General features: G+C 41.1%; 2 protein-coding genes across 2 annotated transcripts; both read left to right on the top strand.

Moving 5' to 3' along the window:
* The first annotated feature begins 20,495 nt into the window (after positions 1 to 20,495).
* LOC143883063 (transcription factor bHLH162-like) lies at positions 20,496 to 21,768 on the top strand. The gene is made up of 3 exons (XM_077386427.1): positions 20,496 to 20,750; positions 21,055 to 21,387; positions 21,491 to 21,768. Exons 1-3 carry the CDS (start codon positions 20,631 to 20,633, stop codon positions 21,557 to 21,559), a joined length of 522 nt encoding a protein of 173 aa, XP_077242542.1. The 5' UTR covers positions 20,496 to 20,630; the 3' UTR covers positions 21,560 to 21,768.
* A 2,298-nt stretch (positions 21,769 to 24,066) lies between these two features.
* Positions 24,067 to 25,078, top strand: LOC143883062 (uncharacterized). The gene is made up of 2 exons (XM_077386425.1): positions 24,067 to 24,895; positions 25,003 to 25,078. Exons 1-2 carry the CDS (start codon positions 24,262 to 24,264, stop codon positions 25,047 to 25,049), a joined length of 681 nt encoding a protein of 226 aa, XP_077242540.1. The 5' UTR covers positions 24,067 to 24,261; the 3' UTR covers positions 25,050 to 25,078.
* The last annotated feature ends 2,250 nt before the right edge of the window (positions 25,079 to 27,328 follow it).

Raw genomic sequence — 27,328 nt, 5'->3', positions numbered from 1 at the left:
ATGGACGTGCATAAACCTTCACAAATCTATCCATTTTTTGCCTCCACGGTTCGAAGGGTTAGGATGATCCTATGGAGCTGATTTTTTGTGGACACCCTATCTATGTGAGGGCCAATCAAATGAATGGTTTGGATCACCCAAATAATGTGGGCCTCCGCTGTATTTTAAGGTAGTGTGTAGATAACTTATCTACACATGTGTGTAGAAACCGTTTTCTCATATATATATATATATATATATATATATATATATATATATATATATATATATATATAGAGAGAGAGAGAGAGAGAGAGAGAGAGAGAGAGAGAGGAAAATGATTGTGAGCTTGAAGCTCATCGAGCTTATATGAGCTTGAGGGCCCAAACACATGGGTCCCACATTGTTTGTGGTGATCCAAACCATTCATTTGCAAGGCCCCATCATAGATAGGGTGTGTACCAAAACTCGGCTCCATTGGATCATCCTAACCCCTCCAAAAGTGGAGGGCAAAAATGGGCAGATTTGTGGCAAACAGTGTCTGTCCATTTTGCCCTCCACTTTTGGATGGGTGAGGATGATCCTATGGAGCCGATTTTTTGTACACACCCTATCTATGTAAGGGCCTTTCAAATGAATGGTTTGGATCATCCTAACAATGTAAGCCCACATGTGTTTGGGTCCTGAAGCTCATATAAGCTATATGAGCTTCAAGCTCACAATCATTTTCCTCATATATATATATATATATATATATATATATATATATATATATGAGGAAAGTGTTTCTACTCGGTCCCCTAGATAAGCTTATCTACTCCTCCCTTTAAAAAAATACAGTGGGCCCACGCTGTTTGGATGATCCAAAGCATTCATTTGATAGGTCTTAACATAGATAGGGTGTGCCCAAAAAATCAGCACCAAAGGGTCATCCTAGCCCTTCGTTTTGTTGGGCACACCGTGTCCAAAATGGACGCATATAAACGTGGACGTTTATATGTGTCCATTCTGGGCACCACAAGGCACTACAAAACGAAGGGCTAGGATGACCCTTTGGTGTTGATTTTTTGGGCACACCCTATCTATGTTAAGACCTATCAAATGAATGCTTTGGATCATCCAAACAGCGTGGGCCCACTGTATTTTTTTAAAGGGAGGAGTAGATAAGCTTATCTAGGGGACCGAGTAGAAACACTTTCCTCTATATATATATATATATATATATATATATATATATATATGAGAATAGAGTTCCTAAGGTGTCACCTCATATAGCTTATATGAGGTGGTGCTCACAAAACATAAGGGACCCACATTTTTTGGGTGATCCAAACCACTCATTTGAACGGCCCTTAGATGGATATGGTGCCTACAAAAAATCAGGTCCATAGGATCATCCTAACCCTTCCATTTATGGAGGTTAAAAATGGGCAGATTTATGGAGGTTTATACCCATCCATTTCAACCTTCACAAATGGAAGGGTTAGGATGATCCTGTGAAGTTAATTTTTTGGGCACACCCTATCTATGTGAGGGCCTATCAAATGAATGCTTTGGATCATCCAAACAAAGTGGGCCCCTTATGTTTTTAAGCGCCACCTCATATAAGCTATATGAGGTGACACCTTAGGAACTCTATTCTCTCTCTCTCTCTCTCTCTCTCTCTCTCTATATATATATATATATATATATATATATATATATATATATATATATATATATATATATATATATATGGGAAAAGTGAGCGTACTCGGTCGAGTAGATAAGCTTATCTACTCAGTCGGCTAAAAACAGTGGGGGCCCACATTTTTTGGTTGATCCAAACCATTCATTTGAAAGGTCCTTACCTAGATAGGGTGTCCACAAAAAATCAGCCCCATAGGATTATCCCAACCCATCCAACAGTGGAGAGAAAAATGGGCAGATTTGTGGACAAACTGTGTCTGTCCATTTGCCCCCATTTTCCCTCCACATTTGGATGGGTTAGGATGATCCTATGGGGCTGATTTTTTGTGGACACCCTATGTAGGTACGGGCCTATCAAATGAATGGTTTGGATCACCCAAACAATGTGGTCCCCCACTATTTTTAGCTCGACCGAGTAGATAAGCTTACCTCCTCGACCGAGTACGCTCACTTACACACACACACACACACACACACACACACACACTAGTAAAAAATCTCGTGCGATGCACGGGCCGACAAAGAACTGTACAGACCACATCATAGGTTGATCGAAACCGTCCATGTGATGGAACACAACATCAATATGTTGTGCCCTTAAAATCATTTCCATAGGCTGATCCTATCCCTCCAATCTATCGAGGTTTCCATAATATGTTGTTCTTCCTAAGGTGCTCGGAATTCGTAAATATTTTTAAAGGTGTCTCGAATTTGTAATATCCTCAAAAAATTTATAAGTAAAAGTAGTTTTTTTCGTAATTGTCATATTTCGACACCTCTTCTTTGTAGTTTATTCTGTAATTGTCATATACAGGTACCTGTTTCGGTACTTTTCTCGTAATTTTGACTTTCAAGCACTTTGTCGGTAATGTTCCTCCAAAACTTTAGTACCTAATGATTATTATTGCTACATTCTTTCGGTACTTATTATTGCTAGCCACCTTTCAAGAAATAGTATTTCCATGCAGTTTTCACCACGTCTAATAAAACAAATCTCTAAACACATACAATTGCAAAGGATGGGAGAGACGTAGCCTTTAGAGAAGGTGGCTAGCAAATAATGATTCAAAATTACAGTAGACGTGTTAATACCACCGCTTTTTCAAATAATTCCAAAAATTCAAACCTTTTCTCTTCTACTATATACCCAATCCGTAATTTTGCAAAGAAAAAACGTCACTATGTTGACTTTGTCCACTTTTTTTTTATTAAAAAAGCATAAAGGAGGGGGTAGGAGTGAAATTATGTGGCTTTAATGAGTGCCTTTGTTAAAAAGCATAAAGGAGGGGGTAGGGTTGAAAATATGTGGGTTGAATGGGTGCCTTTGTTAAAAAAAGTCAAAAAAGTGATGTGTAATTCTATTAGAATTTTGGAAGAAATTCCAATAATTCTCTCCTTTTCTCTTCTGCTATATAGTATACTGGTAAAAAGAACCTCGTGCGATGCACGGGCCGACAAAGAACTGTACTGACCACATCATAGGTTGATCGAAACCGTCCTTGTGATGGAACACAACATCAATAGGTTGTGCTCGTAAAATCATTTCCATAGGCTGATCCTAGCCCTCCAATCTATAGAGGTTTCCATAATTAAAAAAGCATAAAGGAGGGGGTAGGATTGAAATTACGTGGCTTTAATGGGTGCATTTGTTAAAAAGCATAAAGGACGGGATAGGATTGAAAATATGTGGGTTGAATGGGTGCCTTTGTTAAAAAAAGTCAAAAAAAGTTTAGGCCGAAATTTTCGGCAATTTCGACCGAAATTTCAGAAATTTCAAAATTTCAGTGGTCCAAAACCGGAATTTTAAACCATGCTTACTACCATATTTTGATAATGGCACGGAATCACATACTGGTTCCATTGCCTGATTGTGGCAATCCAAACAAAGGCATAAATCATTTTGTATTTCTTGAATAGAGTGGGAACATCCAAGTAACAGCGATGGTTTCAAATATATATAGTGCTAATGTCCTCACTACCATATTTTATAATGGCACTACTCACCGTATTTTTATGATCGTACTCCTCAATTTATTAAAATGTACGGTATGGCCTGTACCATAAGATGATCCAAACCGTCCATTAGATGGGCCACTGTCTAAATAGGTTGTGCCCCGAAAAGAATTTTCATAGGTTGATCATAACCCTCCGATCTATAGAGGGTTATAGGTTCATCCAAACCGTCCATGTGATAGAACACAACATCAATCGGTGGTGCCCGTAAAATCATTTCCATAGGCTGATCCTAGCCCTCCAATCGATAGGGGTTTCCATAATTGTTGTTCCTCTTCAGGTGTGCGGAATCTGTCAATATTTTGAAAGTTGTCCGAAATGTGAAATATCAAGTAGTTTTGTTGTCATTGTCATATGTCTTCACCTCTTCTTGGTAGTTTTTTCCGTAATTGTCATAGACAGGTACCCGTGTCGGTACTTTTCATATGAATAAGACAAAGAAATTGTGAGAAAAGCATAGACATCTAATAGAGACGTAAAATATCAGGGATATATTGACAATTTTACCCTCAAATAATTTCTCATAGATATAGATGTTAGATAGCAGAAAGGGGTTAATGGTAAAAGAGTAATGCTAACGTGTAAATCTCAGATAAAAAGAAAAGAAATTTCTTTTTCCTCCTGGTATATTGTAGTGTGTGTGTGTGTGTATAGAGAGAGAGTTAAGTGAAGCTACACATACGTGTAGCTAACTTAGCTACACCGACGGCTTAAAATAGAGTGGGCCCACATTGTTTGGGTGATCCAAACCATTCATTTGATAAGGCCCTCACATTGATAGGGTGTGCCCAAAAAATTAGCTTCATTGGATGATCCCAACCCTTCAAACTGTGAAGGCAAAAATGGACAGATTTGTGACGGTTTTTATACGTCCATTTTTCCTCCACAAATCGTAGGGTTGAGATGATCCTATGGAGTTGATTTTTTGGGCACACCCTATCTATGTGAGGGCCCATCAAATGAATGGTTTGCATCACCCAAACAATGTGGGGCCCACTGTAGCTACACTTTTCTCATATATATATATAAGGGAAAAGGTTTCTTAGGTATCGCCACCCTGAGCAGCCCTCTAAATACCCTGTCACCCATAGTTGGTTGACTCGTCCACCCCATTAGTTTTGTAGGTTATAGGTAGGATTATGGTTATGGTTAGGGTTATTGGTTATCGTTATAGTTATGATTAGTGGAGGTTTTCAAATGGATGGCTAGTAATTATTTGGGTTATGGTTATGGGTTATGGTTTGTTAGGAACGCATAATCTATGTGAGGTTCTATAGAATGATTGGGTTGGATGAGTGAAGCTACATGGAGATGGTGTTTTATAAAGGGCTGCTCACTCTGCGCGATATATATATATATATATATATATATATATATATATATATATATATATATATATATAGAGAGAGAGAGAGAGAGAGAGAGAGAGAGAGAGAGAGGAAAGTGTTGGTGAGCTTAAGCTCACCAAACTTATGGTGAGCTTAAGCGCCCAATCACATTGGGGCCTACTTTGTTAGGATGATCCAAAGCATTCATTTGAAAGGCCCTTACATAGATGGGGTGTGTACCAAAAATCAGCTCCATAGGATCATCCTAACCCCTCCATTTGTGGAGGTAAAAATGGACAGACATTATTTGTCCACAAATCTGCCCATTTTTGTCCTCCACAAATGGAGGGTTTAGATGATCCTATGGAGCTGATTTTTGGTACACACCCTATCTATGATAGGGCCTTGCAAATGAATGGTTTGGATCACCACAGAAAATGTGGGACCCATGTGATTGGGGCGCTTAAGCTCACCATAAGCTTTCCTCATATATATATATATATATATATATATATATATATATATATATATATATATATATATATATATATATAGGGGAAACGTTTTCTGCCTTTGCAAGAGCTCAAAAAATCATGTGGGCCCACATTATTTGGATGATCCAAAGCTTTCATTTGATAGGCCCTTACATAGATAGAGTGTGCCCAAAAAATCAGCCCCATAGGATCATCCTAACCTTTCGATTTTTGGAGGTTAAAAATGGACAGATTTGTGGAGGTTTATACCCATCCACTTTAACCTCCACAAATCGAAGGAGTAGGATAATCCTGTGGAGCAGATTTTTTGTGCACGCTCTATCTATCTTTGGACTATCCAAATGAATGCTTTGGATCATCCAAACAATGTGGGCCCATATGTTTTTTTGAGCTATTGCTCTGATAACTTATCTAAGGTATCGCGCAGAAAACGTCCCCCCCCCCCCCACACACACACACATATATATATATATATATATATATATAGAGAGAGAGAGAGAGAGAGAGAGAGAGAGAGGGCGGGCGGGAAGTGATTGTGCGCTTGAGTGCAAAAAAACAGATGGGTCTCACATCTCTAGGGGTGATCCAATCCATTCATTTGCAAGGCCCCAACGTAGATAGTGTGTACCAAAAATCAGGTCCATAGGATCATCCTAACCCATCCAAAAGTGGTGGGCAAAATGGACAGACACTATTTATCCACAAATGTGCCCATTTTTGCCCTCCACTTTTGGAGGGGATGATCTAATGGACCCGATTTTTGGTACACACCCTATCTATGATACGGCCTTGCAAACGAATGGTTTGGATCACCACAAAAAATGTGGGACCCATGCGTTTGGGCACTCCAGCACATATAAGCTTATTTTTTTAATTTAAATCGATAGTTTTTTTAGAAAAATGAAAAAATTCTTCATTTTCTCTTCTGCTACATAGTGTGTGTAGTTTTTAAATACTTTACCTCGACTATACTAAAGAAAGGCACATAACCATATGAGAGAGAGAGAGAGAGAGAGAGAGAGAGAGAGAGAGAGAGAGAGAGTGAGTGTGAGTGTGTGTGTGTTTGTTAAAGGAAGACATTTTAGGATTTATTAGGGTGAGAGATGGTTGGTGGGTTCCCTCCACCCCCAAACTTAAGAAATCGATTATAACCACCCATCCACGCCCAAACTTAGGCCCTGTTCATTTTAGAAAAATGAAAATATTCTTCCTTTTCTCTTCTGCTATATAGTGTGTATATATAGTTCTTAAATACTTTACCTTGACTATACTAAAGAAAGGCACAAAACCATATGAGAGAGAGAGAGAGAGAGAGAGTGTGTTAAAGGGAGACATTTTAGGATTTTATTGGGGTGAGAGATGGTTGGTGGGTTCCCTCCACCCCCAAACTTAAGAAATCGATTATAACCACGCATCCACGCCGAAACTTAGGCCCTGTTCATCTCAGATTGTGACCCCCCCCCCCCCCCCCACCCCCTCAAAATAATAATAATAATAATTGTTAGATGGGTCGTATAAGCCCTAGGCAAAATCATTATGCGCAGCGGAATCAAATCACATAGAATAATTAATTTTGAATTTTGCCCGTAACCCAGGATCTAGGAACTATATGATTTGATGGTGATAAAAATAAACATAATTAAAATACCTTGATTGATGAAGTTACGAAGAAGATCGTCTGCTTGATCTACTCCCCGAATCGTCACGAACGAACTCTTCGTCGCGAATGTTGAAAGTTGATCCGATGGGATCCTTTGATTTTACACAAGGGATAGAACAACCTTTGTTAATCAGATCATATTAGATGGGAACTTCGACCAAGCTTGAGAGTAGAAGCAACAAAAATATAGCCTCAAACGAGATCCCAATATGCCACAACGACCAAAACTTGGGACGATAAGAACAGGCAACACCTAATTGATGAGATGAATTTCAACCTCCAAGAAGAAGTTGAATTTCAACTAGGAAGCCAAGTAACTGATTAGGTCACCAAGAATATTTACCAAAGTGTACCGCTAAAAACCAAAAACGTAAGATAGAGTTCCCACAATAGCAGCATGCATGGATTTTTATAAGCCTGGGACAAATGTCTTCATTCCAATCAAACTCTAAAAGAGAATGAGAGAAATCTGACTTCTCTACTATGAACCGAGATAAAGTTGCAGGAGATAGAGATATGAGAGTCCTCCAAAAACTCTTTTTCATAAGTATATCAAATCTGGGTTTTCTTCTTTTGTAGATAAAGTGAGAAATAGTTGGCAATATCAAGTCGTATAAAGGGGCTGCCAATATAAAAATTGAGACTCTCCTTAAAGTGACCAATTCCGCCCACCACCCTACTACTAATTTCCAGTTCTTATTAAAATCCAAAACAGTAAGGAGCACTAATTTCCAGTTCTTATTAAAATCAAAAAACAGTAACGGCCACTCCTTCAACACCTCCTAGCATTAGATAGGATCAATTTACGTGGGGCCCATAATTTGTAGAGAGAGATGGGCACGATTTCAAGTAGGAGAAAATTTCATGTCAAGAAATTGCATTGTTTTAGGGCACTAACTCTAACAATAATAATAATTAAAATAAAAATAAAAAATAAAAAAATTGCTGATTTTCAGGATTGATCCTAGCTAACAGTCATCGCCCACATGGTGAGAATCACAAGAGGCAACCCCTGTTGGCCACAATTTAGCAAGGCCCACAAGTGTATTCGGGTTACAAGTTTTCTACTCACTTATCATTTCTCCAAGTCCAAAACGAGCATGGCCTTAGTGTTTAGCAAAACAAGCTTAGCCCAGTTGTACGCCTACCTAATTGAAAGTGGATGTTCTATGTAGGGATAGCAAGCACGGGTTTATTTTTATCCTTGGATAGACTCTGCTATCTCCTCTAGATTTTTGTTCTTGGATAAAATATCAGCAGATCAAACTTGTGAACTACATGCATGCGTCATTTTAATGACGAAAGCAAGAGCACGTAAAGCCTACGGTCGCGTAGACCCCACTCAGAGTGCATTTTCAAAGAAGTACTTCCATGTTTGGGCGTTCACTTTCAAAAGTAATTCCTAATTTTGGGACAAGTAACAAATTAAAGGAATCATAAATGTTTATAAATACGACTTATCACAGTGGATCCAATGAAAGCACCGTTGAGCTTAATTTTTGCATGGGAACCCTTCAGTTTAGCATTCTTCTAATCTTTTAAGTAAAAGATTTTGAATTTAAATATAATTATTTGAAACAGGTTTTAAAATGAAATAGTTAATGGATTCCAAATAGGCCTCAGCGTGACCCATGTGAAGAAAAAATGATTTAAATAAAATAATCTTATTTGGAGATAAAGGTTGAATTTTTGTGCCGTCCAGAAAATATTAACCTCTAAGGCCCTGCTCGTTTTAGATTGTTGCAACCGATTGTGGGCCCAAACCCTTTGGACTCTCCCAATAGGTTTCGGCCCACAATCGGTTGTAGTCTAAAACAAACAGGGCCTGAGCTTTCAACATTACTCAAAAATAAAAATATTAGGACACGATTAGCAACTATGAAAAAAGAAATTTGCCTTGGAAAATGAATTTTCCGAGTTCATTAGTTCTGTTGAGAAAATCCGCCCGACAAATCCGATCCGATTGCGCACAAATTAAACGGAAAAGTAAAAGTAATAAATCAACCCACAAGATGAACACCAAGATTTTACGTGGTTTGGCCAAGCCTACTCCATGGGCGAGAAACACGATCTTCCACCATGAGAAAAAACAATATACAAGGATTACAATGGATTAAACCCAAAACCCGCAATCCTTGCTTCTCAACCCAAGACCGTACACAAGAGATTACCCGAGAAAATTCCCAAGAGAAAACCCAAGAAGGTACCCCGAGAAGAAACGCCAAGAAGAAAACCTTTCTCTCTCTCTCTCTCTCTCTCTCTCTCTCTCTCTCTCTCCTCCTTGGGGCAGCCGAACACACCCCAAGGCTACCGCTACTCTTGCAGTCTCACACATGCTCGAGTGAACAAGAAAACTTTATATATTTAGGTTATTCTCAAAACCTAAAACATGCATTTCCTATTTCTCCTCCATCGCACATGGTGGGGAAATAAGGCAACTTTCCCAACAATCTCCACCTTGGCTTATTTTCCAGCCGCTTGAAGATTTTCCATTGATGTCGCCACTGGTCCGCTATCGCCGCAAACCACCATTAGCCTTTCAAAGTACCAGCTACACATCCCTTGAATCATCCTTGGTTCTGATTCCTCCCGATTCGATCAACACAGCCAATGCACATGTGTAGCTGCCAAACCGTTGACTCACCCAGTCAACCCTGGAGAGGGATTTAGATCAATCTTCCCCAACGCAGGCACTGCCATCATCTCACCATCGTCTGCAACCTGAAAACTCGTCCCTGAACCAATTGCAAAAGTGACCCTCTGCATGCACGCGCTACCACCCCGTTTCCAATTAGCCATCGAGATCTTAAGAACACTAGTCACCGTGTCCCCGACCAAATGATACAATCCGCCCACTTCTCTCCTTTCATCAGAACCATACAACCGCGTGTGATTTTCATGGCTCCACCTGCAACTAAAAACCTGCAACCCCTTGAGTCCAACCGGCCAAGTGATACTAGATTCCTTCACATCTTTGGGACATACGTCACACCACCCAAAGTATGAACCACTCCATCAAACATTTTGATTTTCACCGTTCCAACTCCCGTGGCGTCACAAGTAGACATGTCACCCAAGGACACTACACCCACCCTTGTCTCATGGAACGTATCAAAATATTCCCTCCTGGAACATACATGAACAGAGCATCCTGAATCTAAAATCCACTCATTATGAGGAGAAGTGTGATTACCTGTGGAGACTGTGAGAATGTCTCCAAACTCTTCGCTCTGCTCATCCGTTACCGCCACCACAGTATTCATAGCACCATTGTCCGCTTCGTCAGCTCGCTTCGGACAATCGCGCTTAATGTGGTCATATTCCTTGCAACGGTAACATTGCACACCCTTTCCGCTGGCCCTAGATCTTGACCTGCCTTTTTCTAATCCGCTGTCAGACGACCTTCCTCTTTGATTCCCACCATGAACAACCAACCCGTGCTCTTCAATTCCACCAAGAATAGGTTTCTTTCGCATCTCATTTGATAAAAGCGCCGCCGTGACTTCCTCAAACTTTATTGTATCCTTACCATACAATAAAGTCGCCACTAGGTTGTCATTCGAATCAGGAAGATAAGCAAGAAACAAAAGGGCATTGTCTTCTTCCTTCAACTTTTCGTCAACCTTGTGGAGTTGATCCACAAGCCCGTTGAACACTGTAATGTGTTCCAGATTGTTGAAAGAGAGATTAGAGAGAAAGAGAAAGTGAGATGGGCATCTCCCCCTCACTCATTTATTAATAATAATGAAAAGAGAAGTACAATGACCAAACTGCCCATAGACTTGTAGGCTTATTCTAACACTCCCCCTCAAGCTAGAATGTATAAATCATACATTCCTAGCTTGTTACATATATCGCTGTGGACCCCAATCCGAGAGAGGCGGGGGGACGTGCCCCCAGACGAGTCTCAGGATCATCCACGTGAAGAAGAGCCCCACCAAGGAACTCTCGAAAGAGTTTCCCTCACAGCATGAGCGGCGATGTAAAGTGAGATACCTCTCGATTCGGGGACCAGCCCGGATTCGAGACGCACCTTAAACAAAGAAAGAGTCGTCATCCAAGGAAGTAGGCCCTGAATCCCATGATGTGCTCTATCGCAACAGATAACCAGAGATACAAAAGGTCCGTGCCTGATGACGAATGGGGAAGGGGTTAGGCGCCCCCAATTCGCCCAAGTGCAAGCACCTGGTCTCTTATGCCATTTATTATTAACTTTGAAGAGTTTTGGGCAAAAATCATGTGAAATGGGAACAATCATCCCCGAGACAACGTCTATCTAAGCATGCATGACCCGGGGATCGGCAAAGAAAGTGAACATCCAAATCCTAACTCATCGCATCTAATCCTAACTCATCACATCTAAGAAAGCAATAAACAATCGCATGCATAGCTACAGCTAAGCAGATAATGACAGATATAATGAGATAAGGAAAGCAAATATCTAAGTTTAGACAGATAATCAAGCTAAGACGAACGGATAAACGCTATAGCTAAGCAATCAAAGCAGTAAAGTAAACACACTAGCATGCGAGCCTATGCAAGAGATAAGAGTAAGAAAATGGCAATCGATCGCACGCTTGAAGAACAAACAAACTAGAATGCATGAGAAATCTAAGATAAGCACACAGCAAGCTAAAAGGTGTAAGAAAAAAAAGAAATCGAAAAATCAACGGCATGTGAGAACCAAAAATGCCAGGGGAAAGAAGATGGAACACACAATAGGCTCAGAGGGCGATTCAAAAGGAATCAAGCCCAACGATCCTAATCTGCTGAAGATCAGACAAGTCTCGCGATCGTCATGACCTATCGTTGGGCTCCGCGAGGACAATCCCTGTAAAGGGCCTCGCTACGTCATCACCCGTCCCAAAACCCAATAAAACGTCAGAAAACCGATGAAAATTGAAAAATCACGATGAAAACCGAAAATGGAATGAAAAGAGGGCTCCGAGTGACCTGGCAATCACCATCCTTGCCCATTTTTGCTTTTGTTTTGAAATGTTTGAAAATATTTATTAAACAGGTTTGACTGAACTTGGGTGGACCCAAGCTACCTACGTACCCTGCGGAGAGGGATCAAGCCAACGTAGTTCGGACGAAAAGGTGAGAAATATTTGTAAAATGGTATATATAAATGGAGATGTAAAAAATGGTGACTGGACTCAGGATGCCAACAGCACGCCTGAGCTGCCTACGTACCCCTCAGCTAGGGATCCAGCCATCCGTAGTTCGGACTAGAATTTCCTAACTACTCCTAATGAATCTTGATTTTTGAGATTTTTGGTTTTTAGATGTTTTTGAAGTGTTTTTGAATTTTTGACACAAGATGACAGAATCCTATCATCATAAGGGTATGACAGACTCTTGACATCCCCACAAAGGTTGGACAACATCCTATGCTTTGCGGGGAGGAATGAACGGAATCACGACTCTGCAAGGGTTGGACACCATCCTATACCTTGCAGGAGCGGATAAAATCACATGACTTGATGAGGGAATGGACAGAATCTTAACCCCTATGATGATAGGACAGACTCCTGAAAGACTGAAAGACTGACTCCTATGCTGAAGACTGACTCTGAAAGATGAAAGGACGGAATCCTAAACTTTATGAAGGGATAGGACAGCATCCTAAATTCTACAAGGGTAGGACAGACTCCTAAACCCTAGGATGGCAGGACAGACTCCTGAACTCTCTAGGACAGACTCTGAAGAGGAAGAAATCCCTTAACCTGCGAAAACTCTAAGGCAGGAAGGGAAGGGGTTGGCTCAAGATACGTTCCGTCATAGCCTAGACCCGATAGAAAAATTCTGAAATCGATGGACAATATGGGAACCCTGAGATCTAAGGAAAAATCCTAAAAACTAAGAGAAGCCTCGAAAGGGAAGGAAAGAGAAAGATAATGGCGCTCAATAGCAGACGAATCCGGCATATGGGACATCTCTTGAAGTGGAAGAGGATGTCATTGACCTCACTTTTTGTGAGAAAAAGGGGAGATAAAAGTACAAGCACAGGGCATTTTGACACAATATCCGCTTTGGACTGCCTTGAGCAAAATAGGATTCAATACAGGTTCTACATTTATGAGCCCGAGACTAATGAAAACGACCAACATATTCATATATATTTCTTAAAGAATATATACCATTAATCAATGTGACCGAACCCGTGCTCCCCAAAACTAAAATTATAAAATCAGCATAAACAAAAATGAACAAGGGCTGAGTCACAAACGGCATGGGCTGAACCTGTGCTGAAACAGGGGCAGCAATGAGGCCGAATCTGTGCTGAAACATGGGGCTGAAATAACTAAATGAACTTACACCACCAGCCCTCTATACTTTTTCCACAACATCAGATGCCACATTATTCAGAAATTAACATGCATGTACTTAGATCAGATACCGCTCAAACAATGACCAATATAGAAATCCAAATGTAGAAGAATCAGTTATCATTACCTAAAGCATGTGACACACTGAACAACTATAAATATAAAATATATATGAAGGAAAACTGAAGCTGACTCTAGCAAAGCTTAAATTAGCAACTACCTCTTAAAGGCACCATTTTCTTTGAAATAGGCTCTTAAAATAGAGAAAGAGATGTACCTGTTACGAGCCAATTTTAGTATCATGAAACAAATCAGCTGCAGAAAATGATATTTGATTGCAGAAGCAATCGAATTTTCCAACGAGGATCAACTCAGTAAGCTTCCAAAATTTTCCTGCTTCGTAGCTCTGAGAAACAATTACGGCATCACCTTCTTTAAGATAAGAAAATGCTCTAATATGGAGATGATATTCCGATTTTCGTGAAAACCCTCAGATCTGCTAGCTAAAAAAAATCAACATCTAAACTTGAGGCCAAAAGGAAAGAAAAATCTGAAGACCTCTAGCTCTGGACCTAGATTTTTTTCGCTGAAACAAGGACCGTATCTCTTGCTATAAAGAGGCAGCAAGAGTTAGAAAGCTAAAGGAAATGGTGAACAAGGAGATCATACACTCAGACGCCTAGCCGGAGCTCCGGCAAGCTCGCCGGTGATGGCTAATCAAAGAATATGAGAACGAAAGGTTAGGGTTTGTCTGGGGTTTGAAGCAAGATAACAAGGAGAATCAATAGCTGAAATAAGGAAGAAATCAAGAGAGATAAGGCGAGATTAAGATGAAAAAGGTGCTTGCAGGAGAAAGTGAATTCGCCGGCCGGAGGTTTTACCGAAGAAGATGATCGGGAAAAGGAGTGAGATAGAGGTGGCTGTGAAGTGGAGGGTAGAGATGGGGGTTATGGAGGCTCGGTGGAAGAGGCTTGGTGGAGGTACGGCCGGAGAAGAGGAAATGGATGGGGTGGCGGTGGCCTGTCGGATTCCGGCAAGCTTGCCGGAATCAATGGGGATGTTGGTTATGGGAGTGGAAGATGGGTTTACAAAAAATGGGTTTTAGATTTAAGAAAATCAGGGAGAAGGGGTTCGGTGGCTGGGTTTTTGGGTTTTTTTTTTTTAAATGGGTTTGGTTTCGGAAATGGGTTTTGGAATGGGGTGAGAGACTTGGGGTTTAATGGGGGTTGGGAAAAGCAATGAGGTGGAGGAGAGGGTTTGGGTGGGGTTCGGTGGCCGGCCGGAGTTGGGTGGGTCTTAAGAGAGGGTTTAATGGAGAGTACGGTGAGATGGGTTCTGGTTTAGATGGTGTGGTAAATATGGGATTAGAGGTTTGATGGAGATGAAGGTGGAGGATGGTAGATGGAGGTGGGATAGGCTCGCCGGATTCCGGCAAGTTTGCCGGAGAAGATGGATGGTGATGGGTTTGAGGTTCTAATAATAGAAAAATGAAAGATGGTGGTGGTGCTGACGGTGGTGGAGGGTTTCTGGAATGGGTTTAGGCCGGCGATGGCGGCTGCAACGGTGGAGAAGAAATGGGTTTTTAATGAGGGTTGAAGACGATGGTGGTGTGGATGGGGGAGTAGAACCGGATTCAAAGGTTTTGGGTGGCTGCAATGGAGGAGGTGGCCGGTGAAAAGGAGAAGAGGAAGGTGGTGGTGGAGGGAAATGGGTTTGGATGTTAAGGATGCTGCTTCTCCTCTTCTCTCTCTCTTTCTCTGTTTGCAGAGAAAATGAGCCTCTCCTCTCTTTTTCTCTCTCTCGATCTTTTTCTCTTTTATAACTAGGGTTAGGGACCTAGTTCTAATCCTAACCCTTCATCTCCTTTGATGGCCTAGATCACTTCTCATTATGCTAAGATCTAGAACCTAAACATGTGCTTTCCATCATGGCCCTACACTTGTCCCCATTTTGATCCTAGGGTCCTTGCTCATTGCTTATAGAAGAAGCAATACCAGTTTTCCAAGAATGCCTTTTTGGAGAGGGGGATTTTACTCTTTTACCCATTTTTAAAGAAAAAGCAATATATTTGCCAACCCATTCTTGTCTGGACACCCCCCATCTAGGGCATTTATAACTAATCTTCTCTTTACAAGGTGGCACTTGGGTAGGAAATGGGGGCGGAATAAATTTTCTTCTTCTTTGATTTGCCTATGGTAAGCTAGTATTGGCACACCCATGCCCTGCTAATTCACCCTCCCTTTTCATATTCCTTTAAACTACGCCCAGCTCGAGCTCGAGACATGGGTTGGAAAGCGACTTGGGTCGATTCATGAAATTCGGGTTGAGATTTTCAACTCGCAATCGGGTTAGGCTCGGATTAATTCCATTCATTTTCCGCCTGACCTTGGCCTGACTCGACCCAATCTATAGACATGAGCGCCAGATATCAATACCAACAATTTAGGGTTCAAAATAAAAAGGGGGCCGATATCAGAGGTGAAGGTTACATTGGTAATTTCACCAATTCCGGGGACATGAGAGTGGGGATCAGGGCTTCAAATTAAAGGGGGTTTCTCGGGTTATGAACATCGATCAAAGGGCCTAGCAACGACAGTATTTTCCAGGTTTTTCGGGTTGGTTTCGTACTTCGAGACCTTGTTCAACCTCGGGATTTCGTTCGAATACGCGGGTTTAGGGCCCTGTCAAAATGGGGTGTCTACAATCGCTAAGCTTGGATTTATTCAATGGTTTTGTGAATATATCTACCAATTGTTCTACAGAACGAGTGAATACAGCGTGTATCTCCCCTTTCTGAATCCTCTGACGAATGAAATGACAGTCGACTTCGATATGTTTAGTTCTCTCATGGAAGACAAGATTTGTCGCAATATAAATGGTTGCCTTGTTATCACAATATAACTGTGAAGGAGAGGGAAACCCAATACCAATCTCAGTTAAGAGTGACCTCAACCAAATAATCTCAGTCGTAGTATGGGCCATAGCTCTATATTCTGCTTCAGCACTTGATTTCGCAATGACATCCTGTTTCTTACTTCTCCATGAAACCAGGTTACCTCCAAGAAAGGTACAATACCCGGTAGTCGATCTCCTATTAGCAGGAGATCCAGCCCAATCAGCATCTGAGAACCCCTCAATCCGTGTATGACCATGCCGTTTGAATAGTAACCCTTTCCCTGGAGCACCCTTCAGGTACTTGAGAATTTGAATCACTGCGTTCCAATGAGATGTGCGAGGAGAGATCATGTACTGGCTAACTACCCCAATGGCAGAGGATATATCAGGATGAGTAACAATAAGGTATATGAGCTTGCCCACAAGTCTTCTATACCTACCAGGATCTTTCAACAAATCACCCTCTTCTAGAACCAGTTTCACATTTGGATCCATGGTTGCAGCTACTGGTTTCACACCAAGATTTCCTGTCTCTTCTAGCAAATCAAGAACATACTTCATCTGAGATAAAGATAAACCACGAGATGAGTACGCAACTTCTATCCCAAGAAAGTATCTGAGACGTCCCAAGTCCTTCGTTGCAAATTCCTTTTGTAAGAAGTCTTTCAATTTTTGAATTCCCCCTGAGTCACTGCCTGTAATAATGATGTCATCGACGTATACAATCAACATAATGCATCCTGCTGAGGACTGATAGCTGAATACTGAGTGATCTACAGCACACTGTTTGAGACTAAACCTCATAACTGCCGTACTAAATCTACCAAACCAAGCACGTGGTGACTGCTTTAACCCATAAATCGCCTTTCTGAGTCGACAGACAGATGAGGACAACTCCCCCTGAGCAACGTAACCTAGCGGTTGCTCCATATACACTTCTTCAAGGAGGTCGCCATGCAGAAAGGCGTTCTTCACATCTAGTTGGTGAAGAGGCCAACCATTATTAACGGCGAGGGAGAGCCTCATGGGTGGGTGTAGGAGAGCCTCATCCAAAGACTGGGGTAACACAGCAGAAGATATAGACAAGACAAAGCTTTTGAAAGGGAGAGTTAGACGATAATAAGAAACGAAATTAGAAAGCGGGTGAGCAGTAGAATGGGAACGAGTACGGGAAGCAGTAGGAGAGTCAGATACCTGATGAGGGGGTAAGAAGATCTCTGGCTGTGAGGACGATTTCTCGGTATACGAGGGTGTATATTGAACTGTAATAGGGAGACGATCTACCCGGGGAGCACACAAGTCGACCTGTCCAGGAGGGCATGTAGGAAGTTGTACAATAGGAGAAGTAGGAAGGGGAGAAAGCTCAGGAAGAGAAATTGTCACCTCAGGTTCTGATCTGACAGTGGAAGGACCAGAGGAAGAGCCAAATAATGCTTCTTTTTCCCGGGCTCGTGGACATGGTGGCCGTGGTGGTGGCCGTGTTGGCAGTGGGCGTGGTCGTCCTTATTGTACCCACTTCCAGCACGATGGTCATGTCATTGAGACTTGTTATATGCTGCATCCAGAGCTTCTCCCGTCCCGATCACCCCACCTCTGCACCTTTGGTTCGTCTGACACAGTATCATCTGCTCCTACTGATGACTCATTCTCCTTCACGAGGGCAAACTATGATGAGCTCCAGCGTCTTCGACAGAGTGCCTCCCAGGCCACTGCAAGCAGAAGATAGAGGCTACGGAATTTTTCTAGGGATCAGAAACCCTAGGGCTCTGAAACCATGTTGAAAGAGAGATTAGAGAGAAAGAGAAAGTGAGATGGGCATCTCCCCTTTACTCATTTATTAATAATAATGAAAAGAGAAGTACAATGACCAAACTGCCCATAGACTTGTAGGCTTATTCTAACACAGATGATCTCTGCCTTCCTACATCTTCAGCTAGTACAATTGCCGCTTCAGTTACAACCGGTTGGCCAAGCTTTTTGAAATATAAAGCTTTTCTAACTTCTCCCATAATTTAGGCGCATCTTCTTCTTCCATAACGTTAAACATAACGCTATCTGCCAGACATAGTAGAATCATGTTGACCGCCTTCGATTCAATGTCTTCCCACTTGGCACCCATCATCTTCTCCGGCTTTCCATCATTTCCCTTCAACGCCTTATCCAAGCCCTGTTGAACTAGGATGTCATTTGCCCTCATCTGCCATAGGATGAAACTGTCATTTTCATCAAATCTGTTGATGTTGAACTAAGTAGAACTTGATTTTACCGCTATCTTAGATTACTTCACACTTTACGGTGTACCGCTCCACCTCGAACGAGAATCTTTCTTGAAAAATCTTTCTACTCTTAGAGATCGCTCTAACCACGATCCAACCACAACACTCGCGATCACTCCACCCGGCCTTGACGATCGCTCCGCCTGACCTCTGATACCACTTGTTGAGAAAATCTGCCGGGCAAATCTGATCCGAACCCGCACAAATTAAACGGAAAAGTAAAAGTAATAAATCAAGCCACAAGATGAATACCAACATTTTACGTGGTTCGGCTCAGCCTACTCCACGGGCGAGAAACACGATCTTCCACTATGAGAAAAAATAATATACAAAGATTACAATGGATTAAACCCAAAACCCTTTCCTTGCTTCTCAACCCAAGACCGTACACAAGAGATAACCCGAGAAAATTCCCAAGAGAAAACCCAAGAAGGTACCCCGAGAAGAAACGCCGAGAAGAAACCCTTTCTTGAATAATAAAGTGAAGGGTGTTCTTTAGTGACGATATCATTTCCATTTTGTAGAGAAAGCTTTGTTCTTCCTCCCACTGAAATATTGTGTAATGCTTACCGCACATGCGTGACGTACATCATGTTAGCAATGCATTTTGATGACCATTATTGATTCGAACCCGAGCACTTGATTACCAACTAATGTTGTCATCTGTCAATTACCCATTACCACCTTACACCTGATTGTCCGGTCTAAATTAATTGGTAGGCCCCAATACAGATAGGCCCGTGTACAACATACACCGAATAATTGGTGTATGTGCTTAAGATCAAGCAACGCTGAGGTAGGGTCCATCAGTTTCATCTGCATGTCTAGGTTGATCCCAAGCTCTTTAAATGCTCCAAACCAACCATGCCCCCAAATATCAGCACCTTGGTAGGCAATTTCCCGGAAGGCCATTTTGTGGCCCACTTTTGCATGAGAGAACAGCCACCTAAAATGAATCAAATGAACAAGACAAAATCTGACAGAAAGTGAGCCTGTGTGGTTGTTCTCGTGCGCAAAAGTGGCAAAATGGCTTTCCCTGAAATTGCCTAGCAAATCTCCATTATGGTATATCTACTTAGGCCCAATAATCAGTTTTGGACTCAACATCCGAATAGGTCCTAGAGAACAACTAGGTAGCTAGTATTGTCAGGATATTAATGGTGACAATCAATTCTGCAACTCCCCCCACAGGGACATGGCATGTGCAACTGAGACTGTTGATCTTCTCGAACATCTTCCAGCTAAAGCCCTGTTTGTTTTGGATTTTAAGAATCAATTTTAATTCAAAAACTGATTTATGAGAAGAATTAAGCAGTTGGTTCATAGAATCAATTTTGAACTCAAATCGATTGGATTAGAGTCCATAGTGCAATTGGTTCATAGAATCAATTTTGAACTCAAATCGATTGGATTAGAGTCCATACTGCAATTGGTTCATAGAATCAATTTTGAACTCAAATCGATTGATTTAGAGTCCATAGTTGATTCTACAACTGCAAACCAACTGCTCAATTCTTCCCATGAATCATTTTTTTTTTTTTTTTTTTTGGCTTAAATCGATTCTCAAAAGCCAAAACAAATAGTAGGGCCTTAATAATATCTGATTTGGAAAATGGATATAGTAATTTCTGGAAATTAAAATTCATCCTAAATTAGGTCGGTGATACCGCGGGGAATTCAGTCAAGCAAAGCCGCCTTTAACGTATTTCTCGGTGCCACAAAAAACTAATGACATGGGCCCCACCCACCATATGACATCACAACCCTCTTTTGCCTTATCTCGCTCTATAAATTGCGTCTACCAAATCATTTCAAAATCAGAATTCAGAACTAACACAAGAGAAGAAAGGGCAAAAAAAGAGCCCACTACACTCCCAAGTCCCAATAATTTTCAAGCAAAGGCAAAACAACCCTGTTTCTATTTCTTACACACAGCCTCTCTTATTTTCCTCTAAAGGAGAGAGATGAAGAGCACCCAAGCTTCATCAAAGCTAGAACGAAAGACCGTGGAGAGAAACAGGAGAATTCATATGAAGAGTCTCTGCTTCAAGCTCGCTGCTCTCATCCCAAATCGCTACTCAAGGGTACGTAAATTCCTCTTCAAAAACAAAACTATATAGTAATGTAAGTAAGTTCATTTGAAGATGTATTCTGATACATGAGCACAAGATTTTCCACAAAATCAACAAATAATATGCAAGTTTTACATGTGTTTCGAATTCTAAGGCCTTAAACTTGAAAACCCAATTCTCCAATATGTCTAAAATACATTATAATGGACAATTTTTTTCACTAGGAGTCCAAACAGGCACTTCTGGACTTGAACTCATTAATGATTTCATGACATAAGAATTGAATTTTTTTTATTTTTTTTTGGCTGTGCTACAGGATGCATTACCTCAACAAGATCAGTTGGAGCAAGCTGCAGTTTATATAAAGAATTTGCGAGAGAGAATTGAGGAACTGAAGGAGAGGAAATTGGCACTGAGTATTGAGGGAATTAATGAAAATATTAGTGGGGGAATGATGATAGGCTTAAGCTTGCCTGTGATTGAAGTGAGAGAAGTAGGTTCTAGTCTGGAAGTGGTTTTAATTAGTGGGCTTCATAAGAAATTCATGTTTTGTGATGTTATTAGTGTCCTTGAGGAAGAAGGAGTAGATATTGTGAATGCCAATTTCTCTAATGTGGGTGATAAGATTTTCCACATAATTCATTCTCAGGTAAAAACTAATAATTCACTTCATCTTTGTTAGTTTGAGATTGATTTATACATGTTTGTTTCATGGTAATAAGACTGGTTTTCTCTGTTTTTTTTTTTGGCAGGTCAGAAATTCTAGAGTTGGTTTTGAGAGTGCAAATGTTTATGAGAGACTGAAGGAGTTGGTCTGTTGAAATTCCCAAGATGGTGTTCCTAATTTTGTGTAGTTAGTCTATAGAAGTTCCTAATAAAAGAATGTTTTTAATGTTGTATCACCAGTGGACTGAGAGCTGTAACAGAAGGGAATGTGTGAAATTTTGGTTAAGGGGGGACTTCGGTCATGACTTCAATGGAGATTGTATATGCTAAGTGATGCAATAATGAAAATTTATATATCCACAAACTAGCCCTGTTTGATCTTCTTTTTGCCCTGTTTGATCTTCTTTTTGGTAAGCTGTGTGTGTGTGTGAGAGAGAGAGAGAGAGAGAGAAACCCACAACAGAAATGGGTTGTACCTGGTAAATCATCTACATAGGGTGATCCTAACCCTCCGATCTGTAGAGGAAGAGGGTTAGGATCATCCTATGTAGAAGATTTAATGGGATGCATCCTATTTACTTTGCGGCCCAACAAGTGGACGGTTTCGATTATCATATGAAGTGGCCCCACAGTACTTCTTTAAAAATACTGGACTTCACGCACCGACCATAGAAAATGAGGTCTTTCCAGTACGAGTTTGTGTTTACACTTACAAGTTTAGGCATTCCTACCATTCCACTTTGTCTTATTTGAATACCTCACACATATTTCTGTACAGGACAAACTGATATGGGTGTAATTTAAAGGGTGCCAAAACCAGCCCCATTTTCAAATTGTGTCCAATCCCACCACTAATGAGAAATTGCTGTAAGTCACAGGACAGGTGAGCCAATGACCTGCAAACAGACAAAAAATAAAAGAGACAGATGGGATGGATAGATGAAGAGGGATAGTTTGTATCCACGGGATGGATAGATGAAGAGGGATAGTTTGTATCCACAATTACCGGATAGAAAATCGTTGCTCTGTTTTAATGGATTTGCTAGGCAATTTCGCAGAAAGGGCTCAATTTTGCCACCTCTGATGAATTAAATGAATTAAGTCAAAATCTGAATACAAGTGAGCCTATATGGCTGTTCTCTCCTGCAAAAGTGATTCACCAAATGGCTTTATGCGAAATTGCCTAACAAATGGGTGTTAGGAAATAATCCTAACGGTGGATGTGGCTTTTGCAAGATCGATGGTCAAGATCATTTGGTTAGTTAATTGGTTTTGTGAAAAGTCATTAATGAAAAGACTATGTGAAAAGGTATGAACGTAAAGAGACGTTTGGGGAGAGGGATGGGCGTGATGAGGAGTCGCATCTCTTCCCACAAACGCTTATAAAAGGGAACTCTTGGATCCTATTTGCACACAACAAATTCGTTTTGAATCTTTGAGAATCCACGCTTGAAGAGAAAGAAACCGGTCCCCATCACCGACGGTTGTGTAGCGAAGAGAAACTCAGAGAGAAAGAAAAACCCAATTCATGGCTTCCGGTATGATTTTTCTCATTTAAATTCAATCCATATTGTTTCTGTGATTTTCTCAATGTTTAATCGCCAAGATCTGTTGCCTCTTACATGTGGTATCAAAGCTGTAGACGAAAAAGACAGACAGTTATAATTTTGCTCACTATCTAAGACATCATTTAAATCCACAAAAGGAGTTTATTCAGTAAAATCCACGATTTAATGTAATCCAACTTTAAAATAAATGACTAAAGTAAACATAAACACAAAATACATAAGTGTGTTCTTGATGGAGCACCCGGTGTGTCACCGTGGGATGTCCGTTGGGCCATGCCACGATACACAAGTGGCTCCATTTTTAAGTCAATTTATCTTTAGGGAAGTTAGTTGGATTGCCTAGAATCACAGAAACACATAAATGTGATTCTAGGGAGACACCAGCGTATCATCATGGGTCGTCCGTTGGGCCGTGCCACGACACACATTTGACTCTCATCCATGAGACTAACTAGGGCCAAATAACTCTATACTTAAGGTACACATCACCGTTGGGCAGAAGCGCAACCCCAAACCAAGTTATCCAGGCCTAGCCCTCTCACACCGCATATTTGTGCAAAGCAACAGTCATCCGTTGGGCTGAGTGTTGCTCTTGGACAAATGGACGGAATTTAAAGTGGTTTTGTAGTTCATAATGTGTCACTATATGCGACACTGTTCTTTATTTAAACCACTAATCCTAAGCGATTCCGTTTCCCAGTCGGAATCACAATTCTTTGTTCATTCACAACTAAAATAATGAACAAAGTGTACAAACATGTGTACATAAAACCCGTTTTCAAGTTCCATGAAAAACAGACATCAAATTTGGGTTCAGAGGGGTGGAAATCCCCTAAATCTGGATTTACCCGGCCCAAAACCCAAAAATAATTTGACTCAAAATCAAACAAATAAAACCAAATTTTGTTGAATTTACACTGTAACCATATAATACAGTGCTCATATGAAAAAACTGACTCCAAAAATGGGTTCAGGAGGGTTCCAAACCCCTAGAACCAATATTAGCCGGACCCAAAACCTCAAAAAATGCCAGAAATGGCCCAAAAAAAAGGTCCCTGGGCCGATTTGGGTAGGGTACAGCATTGAACCCTAGTTCTATCTCTAGTTATTTGTCCGGGATCGAGGTTTTGAGTGGGACTAATTTCGGAAAATGGAAGGATCATATTCACATAGTCTTAGGTTGTTTGGACCTAGATTATGCACTTAGGAATGACAAACCTGAAGTGCCTTCTAATGAAAGTACTGCTGCGGATTTGGCTACCTATGAAAAATGGGAACGGTCAAATTGCATGAGCCTTATGATTATGAAAAGCACGATCTCTACCTCTATCCAAGGAGGCATTCCCGACTCAGAGGAAAATGAGGAATTTACTGCTAGCGAGTACCTACAGGCAGTAGAGGATCAGTTTAAGGGATCGTCTAAGGCTCTTGCCAGTACACTGATGATGAAGATGATCACTATGAAGTACAATGGTAGTAGTGGTGTGAGAGAGCACATTATGCGAATGAATGACATGGCCTCCCAGCTAAAGAAAATGAACATGGAGATCTCTGAGGGTTTCCTTGTTCATTTCATGATGACATCTCTTCCTGCGCAGTTTACTCCATTTAAAATTAATTACAATACGCAGAAAGAGAAGTGGGAAATGAGTGAACTCATAGCCATGTGTGTTCAAGAAGAAGAGAGGTTGAAGACCGAACAACCTGAAAGTGCTCATTACACCACAGAGGGAACATCGAAGGGTCACTTCAAGAAGAAAAGCAAAGGAAAGGGCTTTGGGAAAGGCAAGAAGAAGGTAGCAAGTGGTTCGGCTCAGGGCTTGACCGGTGGGATGAAAAGTCGCATTAGGTGCCATTTCTGTAAGAAACTTGGTCACATAAAGAAAGAGTGCTCCAAGTATGAAGAGTGGCTGCATAAGAAAGGTAATAATTCAGTTTTTGTTTGTCATGAATCTTTCCTTGTAGATGCTCCTAGAAATACCTGGTGGATAGATACAGGTTCCACTATTCACATTTCGAATTCCTTGCAGGGATTTCAAGAGAGACGGAGACTCAAGAAAGGGGAGCGAACCATTAAGATGGGAAATGGAGTAGAAGCAGACGTCAAGGCTATTAGCACTTTTCGTCTTGTATTAGATAGTGGCTTCATTATGTATTTGGAAGACACATTTTATGTACCTGCCATGAGCAGAAACCTTATCTGTATCCAAACTTGTTTCCTTTGGATTTGAATTTAAGTTTGGGAATAAAGGTTTTACATTACTCCATGATTCCAATGTTGTTGGTTCTGGTCCTCTTGTAGGCAATCTATATATGATTTATTTAGATAGCTCGTTTGCACATTCTCTGTTATCCATGCATGTGAATGAGGAAATCAGTTACCGTGGCAATAAACGAGGTCGAGTTGATGAAAACTCTTCCAGTTTGTGGCATAAGCGTTTAGGCCACATTTCCATTAGTCATATGGAAAGACTGGTGAATGATGGAGTTCTTCCTCCTCTTGACTTTTCTGATTTCGGGATTTGTAGGCAGTGTCTTAAGGGTAAACAAACCAAAACTAGTAAGAAGGGTGCCACTAGGAGTACCGGGCTGTTAGAAGTTATTCACACTGATATATGTGGGCCATTTCCTACTCCTGCCCTAAGTGGCGAGAGATATTTCATTACCTTTATCGATGACTTTTCACGTTTTAGCTACGTCTATCTCATCAAAGAAAAGTCGGAAGCACTGGATACTTTTAAGATCTATAAGGCTGAGATTGAGTTACAACTTGACCGGAAGATTAAGGTTGTGAGGTCCGATAGAGGTGGGGAATACTATGGCAGATATTCTGATACGGGCCGCAGTCCAGGTGCGTTCGTACTTTACCTACAGGAGAACGGTATTGTCGCTCAGTACACGATGCCAGGTACACCTGAGCAAAATGGTGTTACTGAGAGACGAAACCGTACTCTTATGGATATGGTGAGGAGCATGATTTGCAATTCACCATTGCCTGAGTCCTTGTGGGGAGAAGCATTGAAAACAGCCGTTCATATCCTAAACCGTGTACCGAGTAAAGCTGTGGCTAAGACCCCTTATGAGTTATGGGCCGGTAAAAAGCCTAAGCTAGGATATTTGCATGTTTGGGGCTGTATGGCTGAAGCCAAAGTTTATAACCCCCAGTTGAGAAAGTTAGATGCTAGGACCATCTCTTGTTACTTCATAGGTTACCCTGAACGGTCTAAGGGTTATAGGTTCTATAGTTCTACTCATAGCACCCGGATTGTGGAGACAAGATACGCTGTATTCTTAGAGGATGGTGATCTCAGTGAGAGTTTTGTGCCTAGGTCACTTACTTTTGAGGAGAACCGGATATTTGTTCCAATACCGGTAATCCAAGAAAGAGTAGTGTCGATTCCTCCACCTGAGGATATTGATGCACCAAATGGCACATTGGAGGTTTCGCCCCACATTCCTGATGCTCCAGCAACGATTGTCGCTGAGCAATCTGTGCGTAGGTCACAGAGAGAGAGGAGGTCAGCCATCTCTGATGACTATGTTGTCTATCTAAACGAGTGTGACTACGACGGTGAAATGGATAATGATCCACTTTCATTTGGTCAGGCCATAAATAGCGACCGATCAGCTCAGTGGCTTGAAGCCATGAAGGATGATTTGCTCTCGATGGAAAAGAACCGTGTCTGGGAACTTACCGAGTTACCTAAAGGGGTCAAGCCTGTAGGCTGTAAATGGGTCTTCAAGACCAAAAGAGACTCTAAGGGCGGTATTGAAAGATATAAGGCCAGACTAGTCGCTAAAGGGTTCACTCAAAAAGAGTGAATAGACTTCAAAGAGACTTTCTCTCCAGTATCAAGGAAAGACTCTTTGAGGATAGTCATGGCTTTGGTGACTCATTATAACTTAGAGTTACACCAGATGGATGTGAAGACTGCTTTTTTAAATGGTGATCTTCATGAAGATGTCTATATGATTCAGCCTGAAGGTTTTAAGGCTGAGAGCGAAGAGCACCTAAGCTGTAGGCTTAAAAAGTCCACTTACGGACTTAAGCAGGCTTCTAGGCAGTGGTATCTGAAATTTCATGAGGTAGTGTCTAGTTTTGGGTTCAAGGAAAATGCTGTAGATCAATGCATATATCTTAAGGTTAGTGGGAGTCGATTCATCATCCTAGTGTTATATGTTGATGATATACTACTTGCCAGTAGTAACCTAGGCATGCTGAAAGAAACAAAACAATTCCTCTCAAGGAATTTTGATATGAAAGATCTTGGTGAAGCTTCCTATGTTATACGAATAGAGATTCATCGAGATAGGACTCGAGGATTGCTGGGATTGTCTCAGAAGACCTATATAGAA

Source organism: Tasmannia lanceolata, unplaced genomic scaffold, assembly GCF_043159265.1.
Source record: "Tasmannia lanceolata isolate RefF3 unplaced genomic scaffold, GAP_Taslan_0.1 ptg000008l, whole genome shotgun sequence".
Lineage (NCBI taxonomy): Eukaryota > Viridiplantae > Streptophyta > Magnoliopsida > Canellales > Winteraceae > Tasmannia > Tasmannia lanceolata.
The sequence above is the reverse complement of the archived record's forward strand: the minus strand, read 5'-3'. Positions and strand labels throughout refer to the sequence as shown.